At 42.9% G+C, this 24,731-nt stretch overlaps 1 protein-coding gene across 1 annotated transcript in view; it reads right to left on the bottom strand.

Moving 5' to 3' along the window:
• Window positions 1-24,731, bottom strand: part of rspo2 (R-spondin 2) — a 76,097-nt gene extending 51,366 nt beyond the window's left edge. The window contains exons 1-2 of the mRNA XM_022753546.1: window positions 24,440-24,731; window positions 1,494-1,682 (exon numbers count right to left, since the gene is read on the bottom strand). Of these exons, the coding sequence (XP_022609267.1) occupies window positions 1,494-1,682; window positions 24,440-24,539 (289 nt within the window). The 5' untranslated portion in view covers window positions 24,540-24,731. The remainder of the gene's footprint in view (window positions 1-1,493; window positions 1,683-24,439) is intronic.

Genomic DNA, 24,731 nt, shown 5'->3' with positions numbered 1-24,731 from the left:
AAACTGGCCGGAGCAGCTTTACCATGCTTTTAATGTTCATAATCAAATGGAGTCAGCGGATGTATTTGCATAAAGGTCGGCAGTGATTGGGTAAGCAGAATGGGTTTTTTTTTGTTTGTTTTTTTTCTTTCTTCCTGCGCTACATGTTCATATTATCAGGCCTAAGGTCTGGACACCCTCCTCTGGGGCTTCATTTTAGTGCATGTGTCAGGAGTTTGGCTCAGGGAACCAAATGGGTTCAAGTTCCTCTCTGTTTTCATATGAAACACTCAGCCAACACCTCAGGCTGAGTGTAAACCTATAACTCTCTCTCTCTCTCTCTCTCTCCCTGTATTTATCAGAACATATTCCATGTTAAAATAAGGTTATGATATGAGACCCGGGTGCTACATGGGGAGGAGAGGGAGAAATTTCATTAATTGAATTTTAAAGTTATTCCTTAACAAGACTCATAGGAACATTTCAATTTCTAAATGTTACTGTTTGCAGTTAATTTTTTTTTTTTTTTTTTAAATAGTAAAACATAATTCAGACTGAAGGCGTAGTCTGTTTCAGGTTATGAAACCAAAACAATGTTTTCTACGGAAAGGGATAATGAAAAAAAAAAAAAAAAAAAACATTTACTACCTACTGCAGTCCACAAGCGTAATATGTGGAACAACAAGACCACTATTAGCAAAATATCTAAAATGGTTTTACCACTGTAACAATAAATAAAATTAGAATTCAATCATGAACACACTACTAATCCTTAGGATTAATGCTTTGTTTTCTCTTATCTAACTCCGATCAATGTACAGTTGATGGTGGAGGATCTGGACGCACGTTTGTAACTGGCTTTCTGTTAAAAGCCAAAAAGTACTGCCAAGAAATTACACTGTCTGGTGAGAGTCTCAATCCACAAGCCCCTGCAGACAGTCGACAAAAGAAGCTAATTTCATGCCCTAATGCTAATATATAATCACCTCTGTAGTTTAATATAATATTGAGCGTTAAGGCCAAAAGGACTGGTTTTTACGTGTTGCTCTTAATGTGACGACGCCTCTGGAGTATGTTCAGTGTATCTTCAGCACATGTTGGTTGCATTGGCACCTGGATTCCATGCCTTGAAACATCCTCCTGACTATAGGGTGTTAGGTAATGCAGATGTAAAGGGAGTGTTAAAGAGAAATGAGAAACAGCGCTCATCCTAGTTGACTGGAAAAATCCTGAGGGAGACACTGCTAAGACGAGACTTCACCGCCTGCATCCACCTGTATGAACAGATGAGCCGTTCAAATTGCGAGGTATGTGTGTCTTCTCTGGATAATTGACGATAAATCATTCGTAGTGGGAGAGGGGAAGTTGAGGGAGTGTGTATATGTGCATCTGGGGAAGATGGGGTGGTGGGAGTGTTGGGGAAAGGAGGGGGGAAAGTCGGGGAGGTGCGGGAGACTGAGGGGTAGAGGTGCAGCGTGAGGGAGGCCGGGTGAAAGAGACTCGGGAGGACTCACTGGAGCACATGTTGAGTTCGGGGCTGCGCATGCCGTAGTATCCGGCTGGACAGTCGTGAAGACACTCCCCGTACTGCCTCATCCTCTCCCTCCGCAGGAACAGGAAGAGTTTGGGCTGGCAGTTTACACAGCCGTTGTCCCTGGAGCACACCGAGCAGCCTTTACAGATGGGGTACGCTCCATAGCTAGCTGCAGGACAAACACAGAGGAGGAAACGGAACAGGTGATTAATAAGATGGAATTAAATTGACATTGCATAAAGGTATCAGTATGATTCAAACAGTATCTGCAACTCCTCCGCACATACTTTTCTGACATCAACAATCCAGCAGTTACCCACTTGATGCACTGACTGACCGGGTGTGTGGAGGTGAGAAAGCAGGAAGAGGCTGAACATCTCTCAAGCCCTCTTTTTTCACCGCTTTCATATGTACCAACGAGTGCAACATCATGAATGCCACTGAGGAAAGGTTGTAAAAAAAGTACAGTTATCTCCGCTTGAATGATTACCCGTCTCTATGACAGCAGGCTTGACACCTGTTTGAATGTGGTCGCTTCACACACTTTTGCCCCAACCCTGGTCCAGACGACCTGCTGTACGAACTTCGAAGCCTTAAAATTGAGTTTTAACAAAACAAACAATTTGCCCTATTACTACAAGTGTTGCACAGATCGCAGCTATATCCATATCTATGTCTATAAAAATTAACATTCTGATTAACAGCAGGTGGGTGAAAAAACATATAATGTATGAGGAAAGTAATCATATTCTCTCCGTGAACATATTTTAAGCTTCATTTTCATCAGGGACAAATTAGATCGTGTTTGGACCGCTGAACTCGTTATATTTTATTATTTACTTTGGGCAGCGGCCAGAAGTTATTATGAGCTTTTAAACTGTTGTTGAGGAGGTAGCCGTGACATCCAGAATTTTAGTTGTAAAAATGTCACACTGTGTTCAGGCTAATGTGAAAATAGCTGTTGCCATTTTCATTTTTACCAAAACAGAAGAACCTTTACTTTAAATAAATGTTTGCTTATTTAAAAACCAGGGTACTTCAGTGTGATCTGTTACAGAATCAGCACTTGTAATATCACACTGGGAAAAAATGTGTGATCGGGTGGAGATCTCTAAATCATGGAAAATGTGGGGATGATTTATGCGTACATGCAGATTCAGATCTAATAACTACAGTACACTTGCCACCTGGCCTCCAAATTAACCAGGAATCTGTCAAAAAAATGCTTTGTACTATGTGAGCCTTTGTTTTCGTAGTTGGCAAACCTATTTGCATTGGTATCTTGGGCATTGCTCCTTATTCAGTCAGTTTCAACACTGATCTTGTCTGTGTGTGTCAATGACGTCATTGACACACACAGACAAGATCCATGATGGTCATCACCAAGAGAGAAAGTTTTAATGCAACCAACCTTACTGATCATTGGATTCATACCCATCTTTGTCTCTTGAGGATTAATACCAGCCCCTTCTTTTGTGTTTAATTTAATCACATAATTCACTGACAGTTCTCGCAAGGCTCCTTTTGTTTTTTCAAATTTCCTACCTGGTGCACGATGGCGGTGCAGACCCAACTGTGGTGCGGGTTAGCGTTATGCTACAGGGAGCGTAGCTCATACTGGGCCTGAGAGAATGTAGCAATTTTAAATGTAGGTCAGTGGCGCTGTTAGTTTTTGCTACGCATTGGAAAGTGCATCTAGCATGGCGGTTCAGAAGGCTGTTTATTCTGTGCGAGCAAACAGAAGAGCAGAACTCTTGTCGACCATCACTCATGTGTGGACGACCCCGACTTCACCCGATGACAAGAACAGAGTGAACTTGAGACGATGGAGTCGACTGTGGGAGGGCTGACCGGTAGAAAACAAGCCGAGTACAAGGATGAAACCAAAACAACCATAATAGATATATCAGCAGGATATTCTCTAATTCATAGTAAATGTGTCCAATTCAACAATTTGTCATTCATGCAAACTCTGGTTCCCCTTTCGGCGCTCGAATGCTGATTGGTTATGAATGTGAATATTGCATTAATTCTGGTCAGAGCTGGCCTCCGGAACGATTGTGTTGAGACAGCCGATGAAAGCCCCCAAAAACCGCAGTGGCTGTGGCCTCAGCTCGAGTTGCCTGCGGAAGACAAAGGACCCAGTAAAGAGACGGTCCATTCCACAATAAGTGACTTTCAGTGTAAACTCCTTAGCGTCCCGTTTACAGGAAAATGTCCTTGGGCGAATCCAATCTCTCCAAATGAGAGTAACACTTCAATTGATCTTAGCCAAGTCTTAAATATCACAAGCAGGGACCGGGTAAGAGCGCTGCTCAAACTGAGCGACCTACCACAACGCTTAATAAAACACTGTGCAGCAAACTGGACAAACCCTGAGAGACAGAGCAGAGCATGCCGGCATTACTGGCCGTGGATCCGCATATTAGATTTCTCTGAACAGATTCACCCAGACGAAAGTGAGCGCTAAGTGGGCCCAGTGCAAGCATCAGTTTGTAATCATGTGAAAATCAGTCAGCAGATGTCAGTGGCTGCCTTGGACTCATCTTTTTTCATTTCTTTTTGCTGGAGCGCTCGGAGACAGTCTTCAGAGCGGCGCGCCAGCTCTGCCAAACTGCGCTCATTCTCCTGAAGCTGGGGTGGATGGAAGTAAGATTAAGTGCTAATCAAAATGTGTCTCCGATGGTCTTTAGGGATGAGGTTTTTACAGTGACACCCCATTGATCACAGCAGCGCCGGGACGTGCACGCCGAGCCTATTCATCACACACACTGGTGATAGTTCATCTCCAGTCGACACTCGCTCGGTACGACATGAAGGAGGAATGAAAACCCCCAAATTATGACTAGTTCTGGCTCTTCCAATTCTCACATGGAAAACTGTCATATGTACAACTGTCAATCCAGCGTGTAAAATATTATTTCTTCATTCAGTTGTGACAATGCAGGTTGTCTCTCAATTCAATACAGCATCTTCTGAGTCGTTTGGCTCGACTCGGGAGACACAGGTGCTGTTTTGACTTTCTGATACAGTTTTTAAATCATGTCCCGTACAGAAATTTCTAAAATCTTTCATATTTTTTTATTTTAACATGTATAAAATGTTAAAACACACAAAAAAACATAATAAATGCCTTCTTTTCTTTTTTTTTAAAGTGTAGAAAAAAGGTGTTTCTTTTCCCGTCAGGTAACACCACAAACTTTGAATTTTCTCTAATATATCTCAAATCGCATTCTGTCAGTCCTTCCATTCAGTAAAACTAAACTCAGACCAAACCTCAATACTTAACCATATGTTTCTGTAGAATATACTGTCTGGATGTGTTTACAGCAAACTGACATTCACATTAATTTGGTCATATTTACTCCCTCTGCCCTCGCCAAACTTGAACACAACACTGACAGAAGAGGAAAGCCAACTTGGCAAAAGTAAAGAGCCGAGAGGCTGGGAAGCTTATATCTCCAGCTCATTTCGAGCGGGGCAGCCTCGACATAACTATTAACAGTGTGCTAACAATACTATCCAAACAATAATAGAAAAATAAAATCTGGGAATTGTGGTCATCTTAGATCACTGGCCGGTCAATCAGCAGAGAAATTACAGTCGCTGAAAAGCCTCTTCATGACTGGCTCAAAGATGACGCTCAACTCTGTTGTTGTTAAACATTTGTTTTGCCGGTTGCTAATCTCGCAGTGCGCACTGATTGAGGAGAACATAATCACACGCCGTTTGAATGCAGCAGATCCCACATCCTGGAATCAGCAGACAACTGGGGGAAAAGAAGGGGACGGCTGTGCATGGTGGAGAGAAAGCCTGATCTAAGGAGATGTGTGTGTGTGTGTGTGTGTGTGTGTGTGTGTGTGTGTGTGTGTGTGTGTGTGTGCGTCTGTGGAAAGGTTTGGAGGTTTCAGGCCACAGGTATGTCAGGAAGGAGGCCACAATTCACAGTGTCTGGAGCAGCGCTGTCCAACTCACGTCCAACACTACCGGCATAATGTCTCACGCACTTTACATCAATCTGTCGACTGCCAGGAGGTTTCAGCCGTTCTTACAGAAAACACTCATTCATATGAATCTGATTTTTGAGACTAGACGAAATAAAAGAGCAGCTCCTTTACAACATGAGAACTGACATTGTAAAAAAAAAAAAAAGTACTTGTAAGTGAAGTAAATTTTTACCTCAGCATGCTTTATTTTCATGGAAATTGAAAGCAGTTTATAATGCATGTAGCAGCCGTGATTTCAAGTGGCACCAAAGACGAGAAAATCAAAGGGAAATGGGTTTAGTGTATGACAATCTGAAGTCTCTATAGATCACTGCAGATTAACCTAATATGGCAGGAACATGAAGCTGTAATTTTAGTGTGCTGGGGGCTGTGTTCTCAGCTCTAGATGTGGTTTTTGTTTTGAATATTATATCTTTCTCCTGTTCTCAACCAGCGGATATTTTCAAACCCCGTCTATCCGAATGCTAACTGTGTTTTGACACATGCTCGACTGCCCTCTACAGCCTCTTCTTTCCCCCCACAAATCATATAATGCCTCAGCTCTTCTAGTGTTTCCTCTGTCAATCACATGGAAACTGAAGTGACCCGGACATATAGAAAAGCCGCACAGAAAGTGCATTGTGAGATTATGGATATCAGGTTCACCATACATGTTTCTCAAGACAGGAGAACGGCGCACACGTCATTCGACGTGCCACTCCCTGCACACGATAAACCAATGTCGTTTACAGTTTCAACCACAGAATACATATTACGTGAAACAAAACAAATCCGCAGTTCCCACTTCTGACAGCTAACTGAAGATCCCTCTGAGCCTCAAGTATTGTATTTACAAAAGCCATCCATATGAACATCAGTGAAGAAGCCTCTACAAGGACTTTTTAACACAAAGGCTTAATAAGCGCCTCAGTGTGTCATGTGTACAAGGCAGAGGGCTTGTATGGAGCTGCTGCTCTTGTAAAGGGACCACATGAATAACGCTTCACATATCCTTCCCCACTCATCAACAATATATCGTGACACCCAGGCTGAGAATGATTCTTGTTCAACAAATAGAGGAAAATACATTTCAGTCCCTTTGTTCATTTGTATGTACAGTAGAAAACGTACCTCATGCGTAGGCCTGTGTTTTAAAAGAATATTTCAACAGTTGCTCATTCGCTTGTCTTGCCAAGAATTAAATGAGGAGATTTATACCATTCATATGACCCTGCATAAATATGTCAGTTAGCTTAGCTTAGCAGAAAAAAAGATGTCACATGTTAATTAGAGAGGTTTTGTTAACTTTGGACTGAGCCAGGCAGATGTTTCCCTTTACTCCCAGTACAGATGTAAGAGTGGCACCCCTACTCATCTACTCATTTAACTCTCAGCAAGAAAGCTAAATTGTGTTCTTCCCAATATGTCAATAAACTATTCCTTTGATCACATTTTTTTATTTTTTATCATCATCATTTTTGGAAACCAGTGCATGTGACAGTTCCAAAAATCATAAATTCAAGCCGTGAAATCAACATTACACGGTGAAATGGCCTTGCGGTTATTCACTGATAAGCATCAAAGCCGTTCAGGTGAAGTTTTGTTCACGTGTAACGATCAGTCACTTGGAACATGAGGAGTAACAGCATGTTTGGAGCGCAGCACTTTCTGCAGCCGTATAGCCCTTGCTGGGAGGTTTGCTCTGAACGCAGCTCAAGAGCAATTAGGGGCTGCGGAGAGATCCAGCAGAAACCCAAACTCTGTCTCAGGTACGTTTTTATGAGTCCAAAGCAAGCGTGACAGACTGCGCTCAGGGCTGCCAAAAGCCTCCACATATACAGGGGGTTCCACCCACGGCCGGCTAACTTCCTGCCTCCCATTCACCTACCGTTACCCATGAAATCATTCACATTGACCCATTCCAACTCTCTGCAACCCGAAACCCTAACAAGGCAAATTGCACATAATTTTTGTGTTTCTTTTAGAGCCCCGAACTTAACATCGAGAACAAGAAGACATTCTTACGTAGGGTTTCACTGAGGTTGGGCTCTTGCAGGCTGACTTCAATAAAAACATTTTAAAGCCAGTGCTGCTGAAAACTGATACTTTGCAACCATTTTCAGGTCTTTAAATGTGACTATTTTATTATAATTCTAAAAAAAAAAAAAATAACACAAAGAAAATACATTATAGTATTAAAAATATATCAAACAAACTTTATTATGGCCGACATATAAGAAGTGGACAACACAAACTGTGTTGGATTTTTAATAAAAGTTAAAACAAATCTTTACAGTTTTAGTGGCACTTCCTTCTGTTTCATGTTTTATGGACAAAATGGGAAGAAGTGATGCCAAAACATTCATATTCATGTATATATTTTTATCAGATGTGGAATTTTTTGTGGTCTGGCATATGTGAAAAAGTTTTTTTTAAAGCGGTTGCACGGCTCTTTCTCACCTCTCAGCTGCTCACTTCAATCACAGAGTTTGTTTCAGCGAACACAGACGATACTTTCTCTAAGAAGAAACTCCCTCCATCATCACCTCCCTGACCTGCTACCACGACTTTTATAAGGATTAATGACTTTTTCTTTTGAGGCTTGTGACGTTGTTGTTTTGATTAGAGTAAAGTTTATCTCGTCATGTATTATTTTAACAGCTCAAATGACAGCACAGGATAGTAGTGAGACTACTGGGGCGATCTGGAAATGCAGCAGACCTGAGGAAGAATCATAACGCAGCAAACTGAAGACAACAGCTTATATTATAACACAACAGTTTCTATTCTCGCAGCTCTCCTCCATTTCTCCGAGGGCCCCTGGTATGTAAATCTAATAATACAGACTGAATGCAACTAACCAGCAGCCGCACTGTCCATTGTTAGGAAAAACGCTCTTACAGTACCGCACACATAAGAAAGTTTGGCATCATCAAGTTACTTGACAAAAAAAAAAAGGGATTCACTTTATTCACTACATATATTCTTATCCATAAATGTCATACAGTGAAGAGGCAGCGATGACAAACCTCAGGTTCTGGAGCTGCATAGCAGCAGCAGGTCAAGAAGATTTGTGCTCTCATGTGGAAAGCATCACAGTCACCAACAGAATTATACGCTTTCCTCGTGGCACTGAGACAATTATTGTTTATTGTCCACCTCCCTTGTTCCCCCTAAATGATGGTATAAGCTTACTGCTGCTCCACTTTTGAGGAGAAAGAGAAAGCTTGAGAGAGAGAAAAGGGCAGATACGGGACAGGGGAGCGTTGCAGCCAGCGGCCGACTGGTGGCGGACTGAACCGTTAAGAAGAAGCAGCAGCCGCTTTTTCTGGATCTCTGTTCGACCCAACCTAACCATCCCAGGTTCACACTCCATGGCTGTGAAAGGCAGAGTTCACCAGCTGTTGTAACGTCTCAACATTGTTCAAGCTCGTTAAAAGGCGGTACATGGAAAATGACATCAAACCTTTCTCAGGCCCGTGACTTTATTTGTCATGGATCTGGAAGTCGCACTTAGCTCAAAAAGTGTGGAGAAAAAACAGAAGGGGTAAGAGGGGGGTACATCGGGCCTGCGCGCTGAAGGCACATTTCTGTTCCAATTTAGCAGAAAATATGTTGGACTTGCCTCCGACTCTTTTCCAGCTGGAAATAGTCAGGTTTTAGGATCTACATTTTTTTTTTTTTTTTTCCCCAGTTTACTTTAACAGATCATACTGTAAGCACATGTTTATAATTTAGGACAGTCCTGCTGCTTATAATGATTTTGCAGCATGAGACTGAGCAAACACATTTGCTGTCAGACATATTAGCTCGGCCAGAGTGTGTTCCTGTGACACAGATCCACTGGGCGAGGCGGGCAGCGTGGAGATTTGAACCCTCACTTGAAAGGACGGTGGTTTCGAAAGCACTGAATGGGTAAAACAGGCAGACCTCGGTTCAAACAGGCAACTGGAAAATGGGGGCCAATTTAAAGCTACACTTTTTTTAGTGCACAATAAAACACGAGCTCGGGGTAATTTACTTTGGTGTGATTCAAAAGGTTGAGCCACAGACTCATGCAGGTGAGAAAACTGCTTTTGACTCACCGGATGACCGTATTTACCATCCGGCAAAGAAAATGTTAGCAGTGGAGTAGCTAGACGCTCGTTTGTTGTCTTTCTGGGAGGTAAATGAAACGATCATTGAGACCACTCTTCCTACACTTCCCAGAAAACCTAACCTGTACAGATCATTTTTCTCTTCTGAATATGTAGTCAGTCTGACTCTCTGCACCTTTCATCCATCTGTCCAGCTGAACGCATCATGGCTCTCGCTCCTGCACTCTTTCCAAGTCTATGTAAGGACCCCAGGTTAGTTCACTTCCTTATTAATATCTTTATGATGGATTATAACTTAAATCCCATGTCCTGGGTCAAATCCCACATCTGGATTCCCTGATGTGAAAGAGACCTCGTAATTCCTGTTTGAGGAAAATTAGAAATAAAAAGGCGACCTAGCTGACCTAAACTCACGGTATGCTCTGCAGTCTTTTCACACTCTCTGCCCCCATTGATGGACACGTAAAACCCTTGACCATAACAGACATCTGACCAGCATGGAAAAGCTCTACGGTCACGTAAGAGGGGGAAAAAACTGAGACAATGACCTTGATGTGGTGGTCAAGTAATAGCATCGCCTCTTCACTGTGGCTTGCGGTCCCATAAAATGTTTTACGGTCCAGCCTGACCTTGAAAACAACGAACTATCTGTTCACAGTCGGTGTCAACATTATTTTAGCAATGCACTAAAACATTACAAACGTCTAATCGCTTCAACTGTTGTTCCAGTGGAGGGAAAAATCCTAAAAGAGTTTTGACACATTTAAAAATAGCTGTGAGTGAGGCTCCATTTATGGGTGCATTTTATTTTTGGTGTTGTATTTTATGTTTTTATGGCTCAGCTATGAGGAGTGGGATTTTCTTTTATGTGAGACGCACATACGATAAAACTAAATCTGACATATGTTCTCTCTCATCTTTGTTTTTTTTCTCTTTTTTTTTTCTGTCTGTCTGTCTTTTTTTAATTCAACCTGGCACGTCCTGCTGAGTGGCACAGGTCATCACTCAGCATCTGTCTTTGATTCTCTTGATGGCGATACTCACTTTATACTCCCTACGCCCCGGTTGTCAGCGCAGGTGCAGAAAGGACTTTATGACACTCAAGAATGGAAGCACTCACGAGGATGGGCTTTATCAGTCTCTGGGTAGGCAACAGAAGACGAGCGTGTGGATTATGTTTCTTGCCAACTTGTCGTCTTCTTCTTCTTCTTCTTCTTCTTCTCAACCATCTTTATTCACTCTTTCAGAGAATTATGTTGACGTTCTTGTGAAACACCTGCGTAAATTTCCATCATTTTTTATCATCTCTCAGCAACTCAATACATGATCTGTATCTGTATTTTAGCATTAAAATGGCAACTACAGATCAACTGAGCATTTTTCAGATTAATATAAAAGTTGAAAATCTTTGTCGAAGGAAGTGAGATGATGAGATGACGTACATACGATTTCTGAAGATTGAACTGGATACATCATGGCTCTCTATGTAAATTTGTGCCAAAACACATTGGACTTAAGCTGCAAAACTATATGGAGTATAATAAATCCCTTTATAGCTTTTAGTCATGAGGGTCCAAGGATGATGCACGCCACATTTGGAAATTATTAGTTCAACTCTCTAGGAGGTGTTTGCAAAATACAGTAAGGTTTTTTTTTTTTGGTGTTTTTTTTTTTTTTTTTGTTGTTTTTTTGTCATGAGATTCATATTGTTGGAGAAATCTCCAACATGACAAAATATAATGGACCTACTGTACATGTAGCTGATGGAGCTGGTGTCCAAATATCTAGAGAAAGAAGACGTTTTTATAATGACAACCAGTAACTCATGTGGGGAGCTTGTTTGCTGTGGCTCTTATGGTTTTTAAGATTTAGATACTTGCAGAAGAAAAAGAGGAAACTGTATTTTTACTGTATTAGAGTTAGGCTTAGTTATTTTTTTCATACTGGCTCAAAATGTAGAGACCACCCACATCAATTACATAAAGCCAATAAATTAAAAAAGACGAAAGACATGCAAACGAACTATGGTGGCAGTGTAAATGGTGCTCCATGAAATTCAGCTGAAACTTTTCAGAACTTTTCAAAGTTTTTCCTTCCAAGAAATCCCGTAAACCGCAGGGAAATGTATGATTTCATCAACACAGGTGGATGTAACTGTTGTGATTATTTTGTGTTATATCTCATATAAATCTAAAAAAGTCTTAGGACAGTAACCAATCAAACTACAGCCTAAAGATGAAGTACAAGCAGTGCAAAGTAAGACATGAGCCCCAAAAGAAGGGGAAAGGCTTTGGAAGTTTGAATTTTTCAATATTTACACTCCCTCAAATCCAGTCAAGCTGTGGGAGAAATGTGTTTTCCCCTCAGAGCAGAAAAGAAGAAAAGGGAAAAGAGAAAAAGGTGGGTGGAGGAAAAGGTGGAGTGGCTCCCATTAGCCCACATGTTGGTAATTTATCACACATAAACCTCACACCTAATTTTCACACCTGTAGCTCAACGTGCTGGAAGTCTAGTAATTCACTCACTCACACACACACCCACAACGCCTGCCACACACACACGCACACGCTGCTGAGAGGGACTTGGCCGCGGATTTCCCCTCGGCGCGGAAGGAGAACGAGGACATCACAGGCGAGGATCAGTGAAGTCGGCGGGCATGCTTGGCATATTTGCACCCCATGTAGGATTGCTCCACCTCTCCCACCCTAACCCGTGCTCGCTCTCCCTTCCCCATTTGTCATCACCTTGACTAAACTCATCCCGACTTCCAGCTCACACATCTGAAAAACAAAGGAGTTGGACGGGGATTTTTCCGACTTGCCAGAAAGCACAACATATATGCAGATCCAGATGGGAGATACTCATCTCTTGCAGAGGTGTCACGCAAAAACAGAGTGTAAACTAAAAAAAATGTGAAATGTTCAGGCAAATAATATTAGTTCCTGTTACAGAACAAGTCGTCAAATTCTTCACTTAATTAGAATTAGAGAGAAAAACTGAATGCATCATTAAGACAGTGCAAGTGAAGATATGCATGAAAATGGTTAAACAAGAGAATTAAAGTAACAGGAAATGAAATGCACTGCAGAATTAAGAGTGAAATTATTCATTTCACATAAAAATCAGGAGGTCCATTCATTTGCTTTCTCCAGAGCTTTCATCACCATCTTTAGGCCTTCATCAGTAGATGGGGTTTGCTACTAGTACCTAAAAGCTTTGCTATTGTGTATCTGCTGATGACCATGGGATGCAGTTTAAAGGTTGGTGGAAAAAAACTAGTAAGTGGCCCTTGAGTTAAAGTTTTTTTTGTTTGTTTTCTTGTTTTTGTTGTTGTCGCTGAGGTTGTTTAACTGCTTCTCCAAGATCAACTTTACACTTTCATGCTCAGTGAAGTAATGAACCTTTGTGGGTGGTCTAGTGTTTGTGTTTTTGCTTAATTTCTTTTTCTACCAACACTTTTGTTTTCCCTCTTTCCTTAAACCTTTCATAAAGAATCTTAATATATGGACTTTTGTTACGTTTAATATGCAGACTCTTATTGTGAAAAAAGTAAAGAAATGTGTCGGAGAAGTTAAAAATAATACTAAATATTTAAATACTAAATACTTTAAGAAATAATTCATATTTATATTTATATTTGGGGAAATATGCATTTTCTCCAACAGTTAGATGAAAAGATTGACTCTCGTGACAGTTTATGAAAGTAAAAGTACAGTATCAGCAAAATATACCAAGAGTATCAAAAGTGAAAGTACTTATTATGCAGCAGAATGGTTCCGTTTAGAGTTTTATTATTGTTGGGATATTTTCCTCTCTTCTCAAGTAAGCATGACGTGAATGTCTGCCGCAAAGTTTCGACCTCATTAACCCTTTAACAAGATACAACTTCACACTCCTCGTCCGCAGAGGCCAGCAGGGAGATCTGAGGTGATCGCCCGGGTCAAAAGTGGAGTGCACCACAGGGGACAGATGGTAAAGACCTGGTCTCACTTTCACACATGGTGCCTGCCACAAAAGAAAACTCCTAAACATCAAAGCCTTATTTTTCTCCCCAAAAAAAACAGGCAAGATCCAATATCTACATGATGTCTTTCATGGGAAAAGGAGACAACCTTGCTTGTTTTCTCACCTAACTGAAGTCTGTTTCATGCTAGATAAAGGGCCACACCATGATTTGATAACTGTGCTGGTTAGAGGGTTAAATATTAGAAGAATACTGATATTTTTCTACTGAAGCCATTATGTTGTTTCAGCTGTCTTTAAATGTTGCCATGTCTTGATCAAAAACGTGAAGGTTATTACAGGCACGCACACAAACACACAAAAGAGCTTTAAAGAGAAGTTCATCTGAGGCGTTTCACGGGCCTGTGATATACAGTTTGTTTAGACGGGTATTCTGCATCCAGATGAGAGACGCCACCTCCTCCTCTAGCAGGTGTCTGGGTCACATCTGGCCTCATGTTCTCAAACACAACCACAGAGCTGCACCTGAATGGCTGGCACTGCGTGAGCTTCTTAACAGGAACCGGCTCGTGTTGGCTCTAAAAGGCCGCGCTCAGCCCTCAGGAGTACACATTTCTTTTCTACAGCGCCCTGTGAGGGAAACTTGGAACAAACCCTTTCATAAAGTATGAAGGATGAGTATATTCCACAGGCCAGAGTAGAGCACATAAGGTAAAATGAACAACTATTTCTGTGGCGCAAAGTTAATTTCCTCTCAGTAAAAGCACTACACGCGCTCGTGGGTGTTGAAACGTAATCTGTTGCCACAAAAAGAAAAGAAAAAAAAGAGCTTTGGTATGCAGGTGAGCTAGAGTCTAACGAAGGTGTTAGATGTTGCGATAAAAAGAACTTTTGGATGAAGAAACAGAGACTTGCATCCAAAATCTCTGGGTGGCATGAGGTCACTCAGTGTATTATTTCATGGAGGCAGCAGAGTCAGATGCACGGAGCTGTACCTGTCTTGTGTCTACATGCCACAGTGTTTACTGCTACAAATGAGCAGCAAATTGGGTTGTCATGTATTGGCTGCTGTTCCAACAATGTTCTAAGGTGCTGGATGCGCCAAAGGGCTGTGCAGTAACTCAACCACAGGAGTTGTCTCTACTTCTCTAAACAGCTTAGATATATTCTCCTCTTCTCCAAAAATAACCTTTAATCTCATCAGTTATGTAAACTCTTTTCTTTCTTTTTTTTTTTTTTAAGAAGACACTGTTTAGCTACGCTTATGAATATGCATGTGAGTGTTCACGGTCGTTGATGATGATGATAACCAGCCATACGTTGTACCATTAAACTTCACTACTGTCCATTACCGCACCAGGGCAGTACCATCTCTGAAGCCATTAGCTGGTAAACATGTAAACTACATGTGACCCCTGCCTACACATATCTATTAGTTATGACTCCTGCTGGTGACAGCTGTTTACACAGCTAAGGCCGCTGCTCCTGAGACCTGGCCCCAGTCCAAATAAAATAATATCCAGTTAAGGAGAAGTCAGCCAAGATGTAATACAAGTGCATAACAAGAAAGGAAAAAAGAGTAAAGGAATGTGAGAAATGTAAATGGACTTCTTTTTCTTTTTAAGCTTTATTCTTTTCTGTCTAGCATTTGTCTCTACCACAGTCTTGTTTCATTGTCTGGATACTAAAACAAGATTAGTGAGAAACCCGGATGGGGAGAGAAAAGTCACCACAATTGATGTTCTCTTTGACAAAGCGCAACATAAAAAAATGTTCTGCTTTAAAATCATAACACGCTTTTACAAATTTGGCCCATTCTTTCTCTTTTTAGCCAGAGCAAAGCACAGAAATCATGCATGAGCTTAAGTCAACACAGGCAACAACAAGACAAACAACAACGAAGACCACAACCACACGACTAGCTGGGTCAGTCATGCATTGTATTACACTGAACAGGGCCGGGCCCACTCTGGTGCAGAGAGGGCCCGGCGGTGGAGAAACACACGACAGCTCGTATGTATTCAGCGACAGGTGAACAGAGGCATGATCCAGTGTGCAGGACTGACAGGTGGCAACAGTTCAGATAAGTGAAACCGGTGTCATGGTAACCAATTAAAACCAATATTTTTTGTCATTTCTTGTTAATACATTAAAATCCTAGCCTAAGATTTTACTGCTTGAAATAAGCCTCCGCTGAGACAAAGATCCTTCGCCAACCTACATATGTGACACATTAAAGGAACATAAAGAGTCTTGATTCACATTATTTTCACAGTCATCAAACTATTCAGTGACACACACCACCCCCACCCCACCCCACTGCATCTGCGTTTGTTTTTGTCCACTCATTTATCCACGTCCTTTCCTTTAATTTGTCACCTGTCTGTGGGCTGTTTCACTTATAAAACCCAACTGCAACAACCATGGAAGCTAACTGTGAGCTGTAATTGGATTGACAAGATGTTGGATCCACCCACAAAAGGCTGATTGTGAGAGGCGTCAGCAAGGCCGCCATTCAGTCTGGGTGTACGCACACTGAGAAAAAGTCCCTGCTTCTGTCAATGAAGACTAACACCAACGACCTAAACCTTAAAACAGCAGTAATAAATACTTATATATTAGCAATAAATGGATCAAATGAATCGCCTGAAATAATGAACCAACAGCGTTCTTTTTTTGTTTTTACAGTCTTTCCGCTCATTGTTTTGGTTTTATGAACATGCAGCTTCCCTGTTTTGGTTAGCTGGTGAACATAGTGGAGCATTAGCATTAGCATCAGCAGACCAGACCACAGCTAAAGGCAGAATTAATACTACACTTACATTAGTCAACTCTAAATAAAGGCTACTGTTACTCCCTATCTGCTGGATGTGTAAGTAAGCAACTGTTTCCCCATATCAACTTTAAAATGTGGAAATATATTGTCTTTACAGCTTGTTGGGCTGCCCCCAAGTGGACAAAAAAGCAGGTTTGAACATCAATAACCTAAAGCATTGTTTCCTGGGAGACTCAGAGAGAATTCAAGGCCCTTTTTGGGCATGGTTGTCCCTAGTGAGGTAAGGCTATTAGGAGAGTCACGGCAGCAACGGTAAAGAAAGGCAGCAAAACAGCTTAATGTACGCCACATAATGCATGTTGAAAAACAGTGAACATCTGTGCGGTTTGTTCAAGCTCAAGGACAGGGAAGAGCAGACGGGCTAATGTGCTTACAGCTCGACGACTAGGATGCGAGGCGGTGTTGGCTAAAAGTGGTGTAAAGACAGAGGTGCTGTCTGATCGCACAGCTCATAATTAGGGTGTGAGCCTGAAGCAATACACTCTGCTGCCTCAAGGCAAAATATTACGTACTGTAGCTTCCATTACATGATTGATCTACAATCTTATTGCTATGGTCTGATAACAGACAGATGCATGTCTCGTTCAATCACTCCTCTACTGCTGTGTGCATCCTCGCTTCATATTGCTGTCCTCCTCCTTGGTCATTCTCTTCTGACCACATAAATCTACAGGGAATGACCCCCTAAGACCTCTTTACATGTGAAATGCACGCTATGTTGCCCCCCACACCCCCTCACTCACACACTATCCCCTCCCCTCGCTGTGTCTTCCTCTCTCTCCACAGAGGGAGTCAGGGAGACAATGAGCTCAGCATCGAGGGCCCAGTAATGACTCCCAGCCTTGTTCCTGATTAAAAACACGCCGGGTGCTTCTGCACTCCGCAGGCAGCCATGAGGCCTTCCCCTCATCACACCACAAGGCCTGAGAGCTCAGAGATAGAAGCACAAGCCAGCCTCAACACAGCTCCATGCCCAGGAAAACAAAAAGATCCAGTGTAAGCCTGTAGTATTCAAAGCTCTTGTCCCAACTAGTCCGAGCCTAATACCACAGGCAAGTCTTCATTTAGTCTAAGGGTGCCCAATTACCAAGAGTAACCCCAACCTCAGCCAAAACCATAACAAAGCCATAACAGAGGCTGCATACAGTCCCTGGCTCGGATACATCAAGGGTGTGGCTAAAATATCCTGTCACATATTTGCATGTTATTTTTTTGTTTTTTGTTTTGCTGGATTTATCTTTCTAACAACGTCATGATCAAATTGTGAAACAAGTCAAGCGCTCTTTGTTTTAATAAGTATTCAAGTGTATCAACGCAACAGATGTGCAGTAATTCCACACAGAGCCTCAGACAGTCAGTAAGTGACAGTGGTGGCTGCAGCACCTTTACCTTTACCTCTCCATGGCCAAATTACAGGCGGGCTCCGAAGAGAGACCCTTTATTGCATCTGACCAGCTCACTTCCTCCCCATACCAAAGGCATTGCATGCTGAGCTTTATTTTGATGTGGCATGTAAGCATAATTAGAGGTCCCATAAAAGCAGGGAGAGGGGGAAAAAAGGACTCCTGTCCATCTGTCGAGTGTTAAGGGGTGGGCACCGGGGTAGCAATCAGAGCCCCACACCTCCCTGTTCTGTCGAGCAGCAGCCAGTCAAGGAGGCACTGATGCAAACAGGCTTTAGCGCCAAACCAGTCATTGTGTGTGTGTGTGTGTGTGTGTGTGTGTATGTGTGTGTGTGCGTGTGTTGTGTGTGTGTTTGTTTCTGCACACGTCGGTGTATTTTCTCAAGGGGCCTCCTTGAGTTTCAGATTTCGAGGCCTTGCAGATCGATGCAAAGTAGGTAGTGGTCGGCACGCACAGAGAGAAACACACTGACATGGCAAACAAGAGCAGATACAGAGTGTTGCCTTTTCTAGAAACATTAGACATTAAGGTTCCTTCCGAAGGGCTCTTGGATCAGTAAATCCTTACAGCTCTTCAACACATTTAGTGAAGGTGTGCAATCACATTCACGGTGTGTCAGATCGGCTTTTCCAAAGTTAGCAAGATGCATGCCATGAAGTTGTTGACATTTGTGGAAATGCTATTAATTAGATGAAGACAGGCTCTCACAGCTGTACAGTAAATATGTTGCTGGGGCCTGTAGCCAATATGCTTAGCTTAGCTTAGCATGAAGACTGGACATGGAGGTACAGCCAGCCTGGTTCGGCCTGAGCACCTCTAAAGCTAATGAATTAACACATTAAATCCTGTTTATTCTGTACATATACCAAAGAGTAAAATCAACAATTATAAGTAAAGCAATGAATTGTCATGGAGATGCTGTGTTTTGTACAGATTACTGATATATTGTGTTCATTAGTGAGCTTTAGTAGGCTTTTGCTACGTTTGGACAGAGCCAATTTAACTGTTCCCAGTCTTTATACTAAGCTAAGCTAACAGCTGCTGGCCATAGCTTCATATGTGAGAGTGGTATCAATCTTCTCATTTAACTCTTTGAATAAAAAGGAAGGATTATTGCTTTAAACAACTGTTTAGCGTTCACCTTGGTAACTGGGCCTATTTAACTCAGTTAAGTGCGATTTAGTTGCTTTATTTTTGTAAATAACAAAAGGGAAATTGGTCATTTTTAACAATCCCCACGGTCACGTTCATTGGGGGGAAAAACACAATGGATGCCTATTGTGTCCATGTCATTACCTCTAAACAGCTCTTCACTGAATTCTTTTAGAGGTGTGTGTTAGTAATGTGAGAGGTAAGTAGTCTGGAAGTGCATTTCAGTGTACGCCTGAGGGGCTCCATCTCCGGCTCTGGGCAGCTCTCCTACCTATGAAGCCCTTGCATGAGTCATTTTTTCAAAAAATGCTCCTTTTGTGTTGTTGTTTTATGTGTGGCACTTAGAAATGATTCCCACATTAGAATTTTTACAGCCCAATAAACTTGAGAGCATCGGACCAAATTGGCTGGTCATATTTAGTAGCTTTATAAGGAAACATATTAAGGTGTAATTGCTTCAGGGGAGTGTGCAATTGAGGGAACGGGCATAGGTGAGGGTTACAAAATCGCCCTCACGCTCTGGAGGGACACTGCACTATTTGTCTGCTGCTCGGGAGTTTCCAATCACCACGAGGAAACATGGAGTGTATTATGAGATTTTATATAATAAGTTCGTTTTATTTCACATTTCCGAAAAAATGAACATTTACAGTGTGGTAAAATGTAGCCTGAAATAAAACCATCTGTTTGGCATTTAGCTCTGCCAGCACATGGGATCCTCTGCTGACAGTGATTGAGGGTGGAAGAGAAGATACTCTTGTGTATTCCCCTCGAAAAAAAAAGGAAAAGGAGGGACCGAATCTACGCACAATGAATATTTTTTACCCTGTGATGTGATAAATGGAACTGTGCAGAAGTGTTACAAAACAAGCTTTTTCTCATCCATGGGAAAAGGATCCTGCAACACGCAAAGAGTTGACAGATGATTATGAATCCTGTCTCCCACCTCCCCGCCTTGCTCAATTCTCAAACCAACTGCAGAAAAGTGAGAGAAAGGATCATTTGTCCAATCAAATTCATCCGTTTTTAGGATTATTACAAGGGGAAGAGTAGTTTGTTTTTTGTTTTTTTTAACCTGAGGAAAAACAAAGAAAAAGTGAAACAGATCATCCCTACTTTGTCACGTGGTGCCTGAAAGAATCTCTCTCAGTGTCTTTCTCTCCGGTAGAAAGTTCATGCCACTGCATGTTTTTTCCTCTGCTGGGGTTTTCGGCAGTGTAGCATGGCATGAGCGCACTGAGGAGCCTTTCACCGGCTTCATCTGATACCGCTGTGACTCGGAGCAGGAGCTGTGCTACAGGCCAGGATCGACATGCATGGGTTAGTAGGTCAAACAAGGAGGTAGTCTTTCGACAGAGTTCGGAGGCTGGGTCAGACTAATGTGATTTATCAATACGGCACATAAGTGAATCATTGTACTTAATGGGCATGATAATCCCTGAGACAGACGGTGGATATGATTGGTCGAAGAACTGGGGGGGGGGGCGTAGCTGATAGGGGGGTGTATACGTCGTTCTAGACTTGATGTCTTGATTAGAGCATCGGGAACACGCACCTGCAGGCTGCCCGTGTATCTCTCGCTTCTCTTCTTCTCTCTCGCTCTCTCTCTCACACACACACACACACACACACAGATTTACACTTATCGAGGCCTGGCTGATGGGGCCTGGGAGAGAAAAGACAGAGCTCTGTTCCTTGACGCCAGAGCTCGGGCTCAGGTCAAGACTCAGCTCGCTGTAATCCCTCTCAGGTGATGCTGTTCACATTCAGCCCTTTCCAGCTGATCTGCTTAAATATGCCTTCCTCATCCCCTAAAAAGCCCCCCACCTCTCTTCAACTAGCACAACCTCCAAAGAGAGGAGAGGAGAGGAGAGGAGAGGAGAGGAGAGAGGGCTGCTACTATTCCATACTGTCAAACTTCAGCATTTCTGTTAGCCGATCAATCTGGTGCCTCACGTGAATCGAACAAACCGACTCCTTCAGTTTCATGGAGTCAGAAAAGGTCAGGATGCGGGGGTTAACACCACCTGGATTAGAGCAGTGGCATCATGTGAGAAGACCTTGTTAGCAGTCGTGCCATCTTAAAGAGCTTTTTCACTTTTTCCAAAGGCGAGAGTGGCAAGGCTGGTTTAAAAGCAGCCTCTTGGAGCGCTCCCTCTCCTCCCCGTCAGGCACTTAATCAACATATTATATTGCGCTGAAGTGCCGGGTTCCAACATTAACACTTACTCCCACAAACCTGGGACTTTGTATGAGCCTTCAGCACACACAGGCTTGATTTCCAACGCTTAGAAAGAGAGAGGTCGCTATGTGTCCAGAGATGCTATCATTTTTTTTGATTTGTGCAGCCATCTGACTTGAAAATAGCTCCAAATCACTGTTTTTTTTTAGCCCCATTATCAACAAACACAGACTCAATTTACAAGAGTGTAATACTTGAGAGTTTCATGTTTCTACACACTCTATGTGAGTCTTTGTTGAAAAAATGGCACATTCAGCCACAAATCAGGATTATTTTCTATGTACTTTTGCATAAAAAACTCACCGCACACACACACACACACACACCCTTGTTGCTGACTGTCACCAGCAGTACAAAATGTCATGCATCTCTGACCTCACACCCTCCGCCCTGCAAGGCTGCACTGGTTTCATCTAATCACTTTTTGTCCTTCAAAAACATCTGGGAATGGAGTTGAGTAACAGATTACACAGTCGAATGTGATCTGAAACATGCTGAGGCCTGCTGGGAATTTAAATTTGGGGATTTCTGGGTAGATGTGGAAGGGTTAACAGTATCACATGGCAACTTTTCACCACTCTCCACTGCCATTAGCTATTCATTACCTGTTTAAACGTCTTAGGGCCCCACTGTGTGTCTCTGTTCCTTCAGGCAGCACTGGTACTCCAGCCTGATTTTATGTAGTCAGCAGGTGGCATCATTAGCCAGAGAATAAAAATGAAATGCAATACCCTTGTGTCTAACTATGATATCATAGCAGGGCTCATTGGCATCATTTCCCTGTTTCTGGTGGGCAGGATAGGGGGTAAGGAGGTGTAAATTTAATATGTTTTGTCATCTGTTTTACATGAAAAAAAAAATGTATATGTACAATTACCACAGCTAAGTGGGAGATTGGGTCATGCCATGCAGTGTGAGAGCAAGACAAGATCAGCCCAGAAAACCACACAAAGATCCCAATCTCGACCGTGCCCGTACATTATAGCAGCGCTCCGAGTCACAGGCGATGGCTGTTTTTCTTCTTGACATCCCCTAATTATAACGGCGGCTCCATCCCCTTACACCTCACTCAAGTCATGTGGCTGCGTGCGCGCAGTATGTCAAGGGCAAAACTTTTATGCGTGTAAAAAGGAAAAAGAAATTTGTGAAATCACGCAGGATGTGTCTTGTTACGCATTAAAATTGTCACGCCTGGGGAGCGGAGTGTGGCCAAACTGAGTTTCGAACATGTCTGGGTCTCAACACTCCTGATAGGTTTGGATAGTTCCCCGTGCATGCCAGACAGGCTGTATATAAAGCTGTCACAGGGACCTTGAGGGCTAGAAAAATATTCAAGCATTTCTGGGCCTATTGGACAATGATCTCTTACACATGCTTCTTTCAATATAACCGTGATAAATAAAGGAAGGAAGCAAATACCGAAAACTTGGCCGGCTGCCACTGCTTGCTAGAATGGCACTTTTGGCCCAAAGTGCTGTTCAACCCCCCTCCAAACACACACACACACACACACACATACACTTTCAGCATTACTGTAAGGCCGAAACCTGTACATATTTGAATGGGATTAGTTTGACAAGTGTAACATCCGCTCTGAGAGCTGGCGGTAACAATGTGTAGTTTATAGTGCTCAGCCTAAAGCTGTTCTTGAGGTCAAATGTGTAAGTTAACCTCTTGATCTCATCCCCACTGGTTCGCCCACCCCACCACCCCTCTCTCTCTCTCTCTCTCTCTCTCTCATCGTCTCCCTTTTCTCCCTTCTCTTCTCTTACTAGCTCTACACACACACAACACACACACACACACACACAACACACAGTACCACAGCAGGCATGCACACTACATAGATAAACAGGCCCCTAAAGACAAATGGAAAGACTTGGATTTGCCGCTTGACCATCCAGAATACCAGCCACAGTTCTCATAAAAGAGTGATCACACAAAGAAAACTGCACTCTATCACCTACACACTATCTAAGATCACACAGTCCACAGAGAGAGAGAGAGACACACACAGAGGGGCTGAAAAACGTGTGTGTGCCAGTACCCCGCAGTGTTTGCCTGATTATTTGCAGATGGGCAGTGGAGGGCTTGCAGAGTGTGGAGGTTCCCCCTTGGCACGCAGCGCATATGATTAAATCTGTGATTGCCTTACAATTTACAAGACCCCCCCCACACCCCTCCCTCTCTCTCCCCTGACTTTAAATGAGTTTTTCTACTGTACCACCACAAGGTCCGCTACACGGTCTCCTCTCATGGTCACCCTGAGGATCTCGGCGATGCGTTATGTCACAGGTCTGAGGAGGTCTCGGCGGGGGCCACTTTCCTAATCCCACTGTCTCCTCATTCATTCAGAGGATAGAGTAGTATTTACAAAGGGGCTGATCTCCTCCTCAACTCCGCGCGCCTCCGCTGAGCGATTGTCATGCGGGTTTCCTACCAATTGTTCAAAGTGGTTATGAGATCAATTAAAAGCAGCTTAGGGGGGCTGGAGTGGAGATGTGCAATTCATAAGTCAGAGGAAAGGGATTCCGTATCCTTTCACTAAATAACTCCCAACAATACGACCCCCGCCTCCCTCCCCTCCTATAAGCCGCTGCTCTCTATAGATCGACCCGCAGCGGCAGCTTTTTTTTTTTTTCTTAGCAGTTCCACATGTAAATAATATAGGGCGCCTTTTGTTTGGGGCCACACCATCGAGAAGTGGCGTTAGCAGCGCGTCTGACAACGTGCTTTAAATACGATTAGCCAATCCACTGACGCAACGCGTTTTAATATTAATTTTGGACAGCCACACGCGCGGCCAATTTTGCGCACATTTTACGCATTAGCTACCGGCTCTGAAACTGTTACATAATACGGAAAATGTTCTTTCACTAGGTAAATAAGTTACACCAGATGCTGCAGAGTTGAATTGTGGCTTAGTTTGAAATTTTCTGGAATTTTCCTGAATTACAATCTGCGTCGGACACTCTCACCTGTGCGATTTCAAAGTCAAACACTGATAGTTTTCGATATCTGATGTGTTTTTTTTTCCGACTTTCCCTGCGCACCGTGCTCCGTGAGAACCTGCAGAGAACGTGCACATACACACGAAGAGAAGGAGACTTTCAGAGGACCGTGAGAGAAACCTTGTTTAGGACTTAGGACCGTTGCCTCCCGTGACCCACACAAACTCTCTAACCATCTGTTAAAGTCACTGCCTGGATGCTGCTGTGAGACCTGTAGGTTATAACCCCGCGTTACCTCTTTTGCTTCTCCTCCAGCGGTGCGACGGCGCCTGACAGTTGCTGTACTCCATACAGTTCAATACGATCAGGGCAAATGAGAAGAGTCGAAACTGCATCTGGACGGCGATCTGTTGTTCGGACTCCAGTAAAAAGGTGCCAGCGGGGCTTGGGATGAATTCTCTGACTTTGCAATGTCCTCCTCCAGTTCCTTTAGTCGCTCCTCAAATGTGTCAAACATCAGACGAGATGCGACATGGTATCACGTCGCCGACTGGGATCATTTTATGGAGCGCGCTGATCCTCCAGTC

This window comes from Seriola dumerili, unplaced genomic scaffold (assembly GCF_002260705.1).
Source record: "Seriola dumerili isolate Sdu_G_001 unplaced genomic scaffold, Sdu_1.0 BDQW01000191.1, whole genome shotgun sequence".
NCBI lineage: Eukaryota > Metazoa > Chordata > Actinopteri > Carangiformes > Carangidae > Seriola > Seriola dumerili.
Note: the sequence above shows the minus strand (reverse complement) of the source record. Positions and strands in the feature narration are given on the sequence as shown.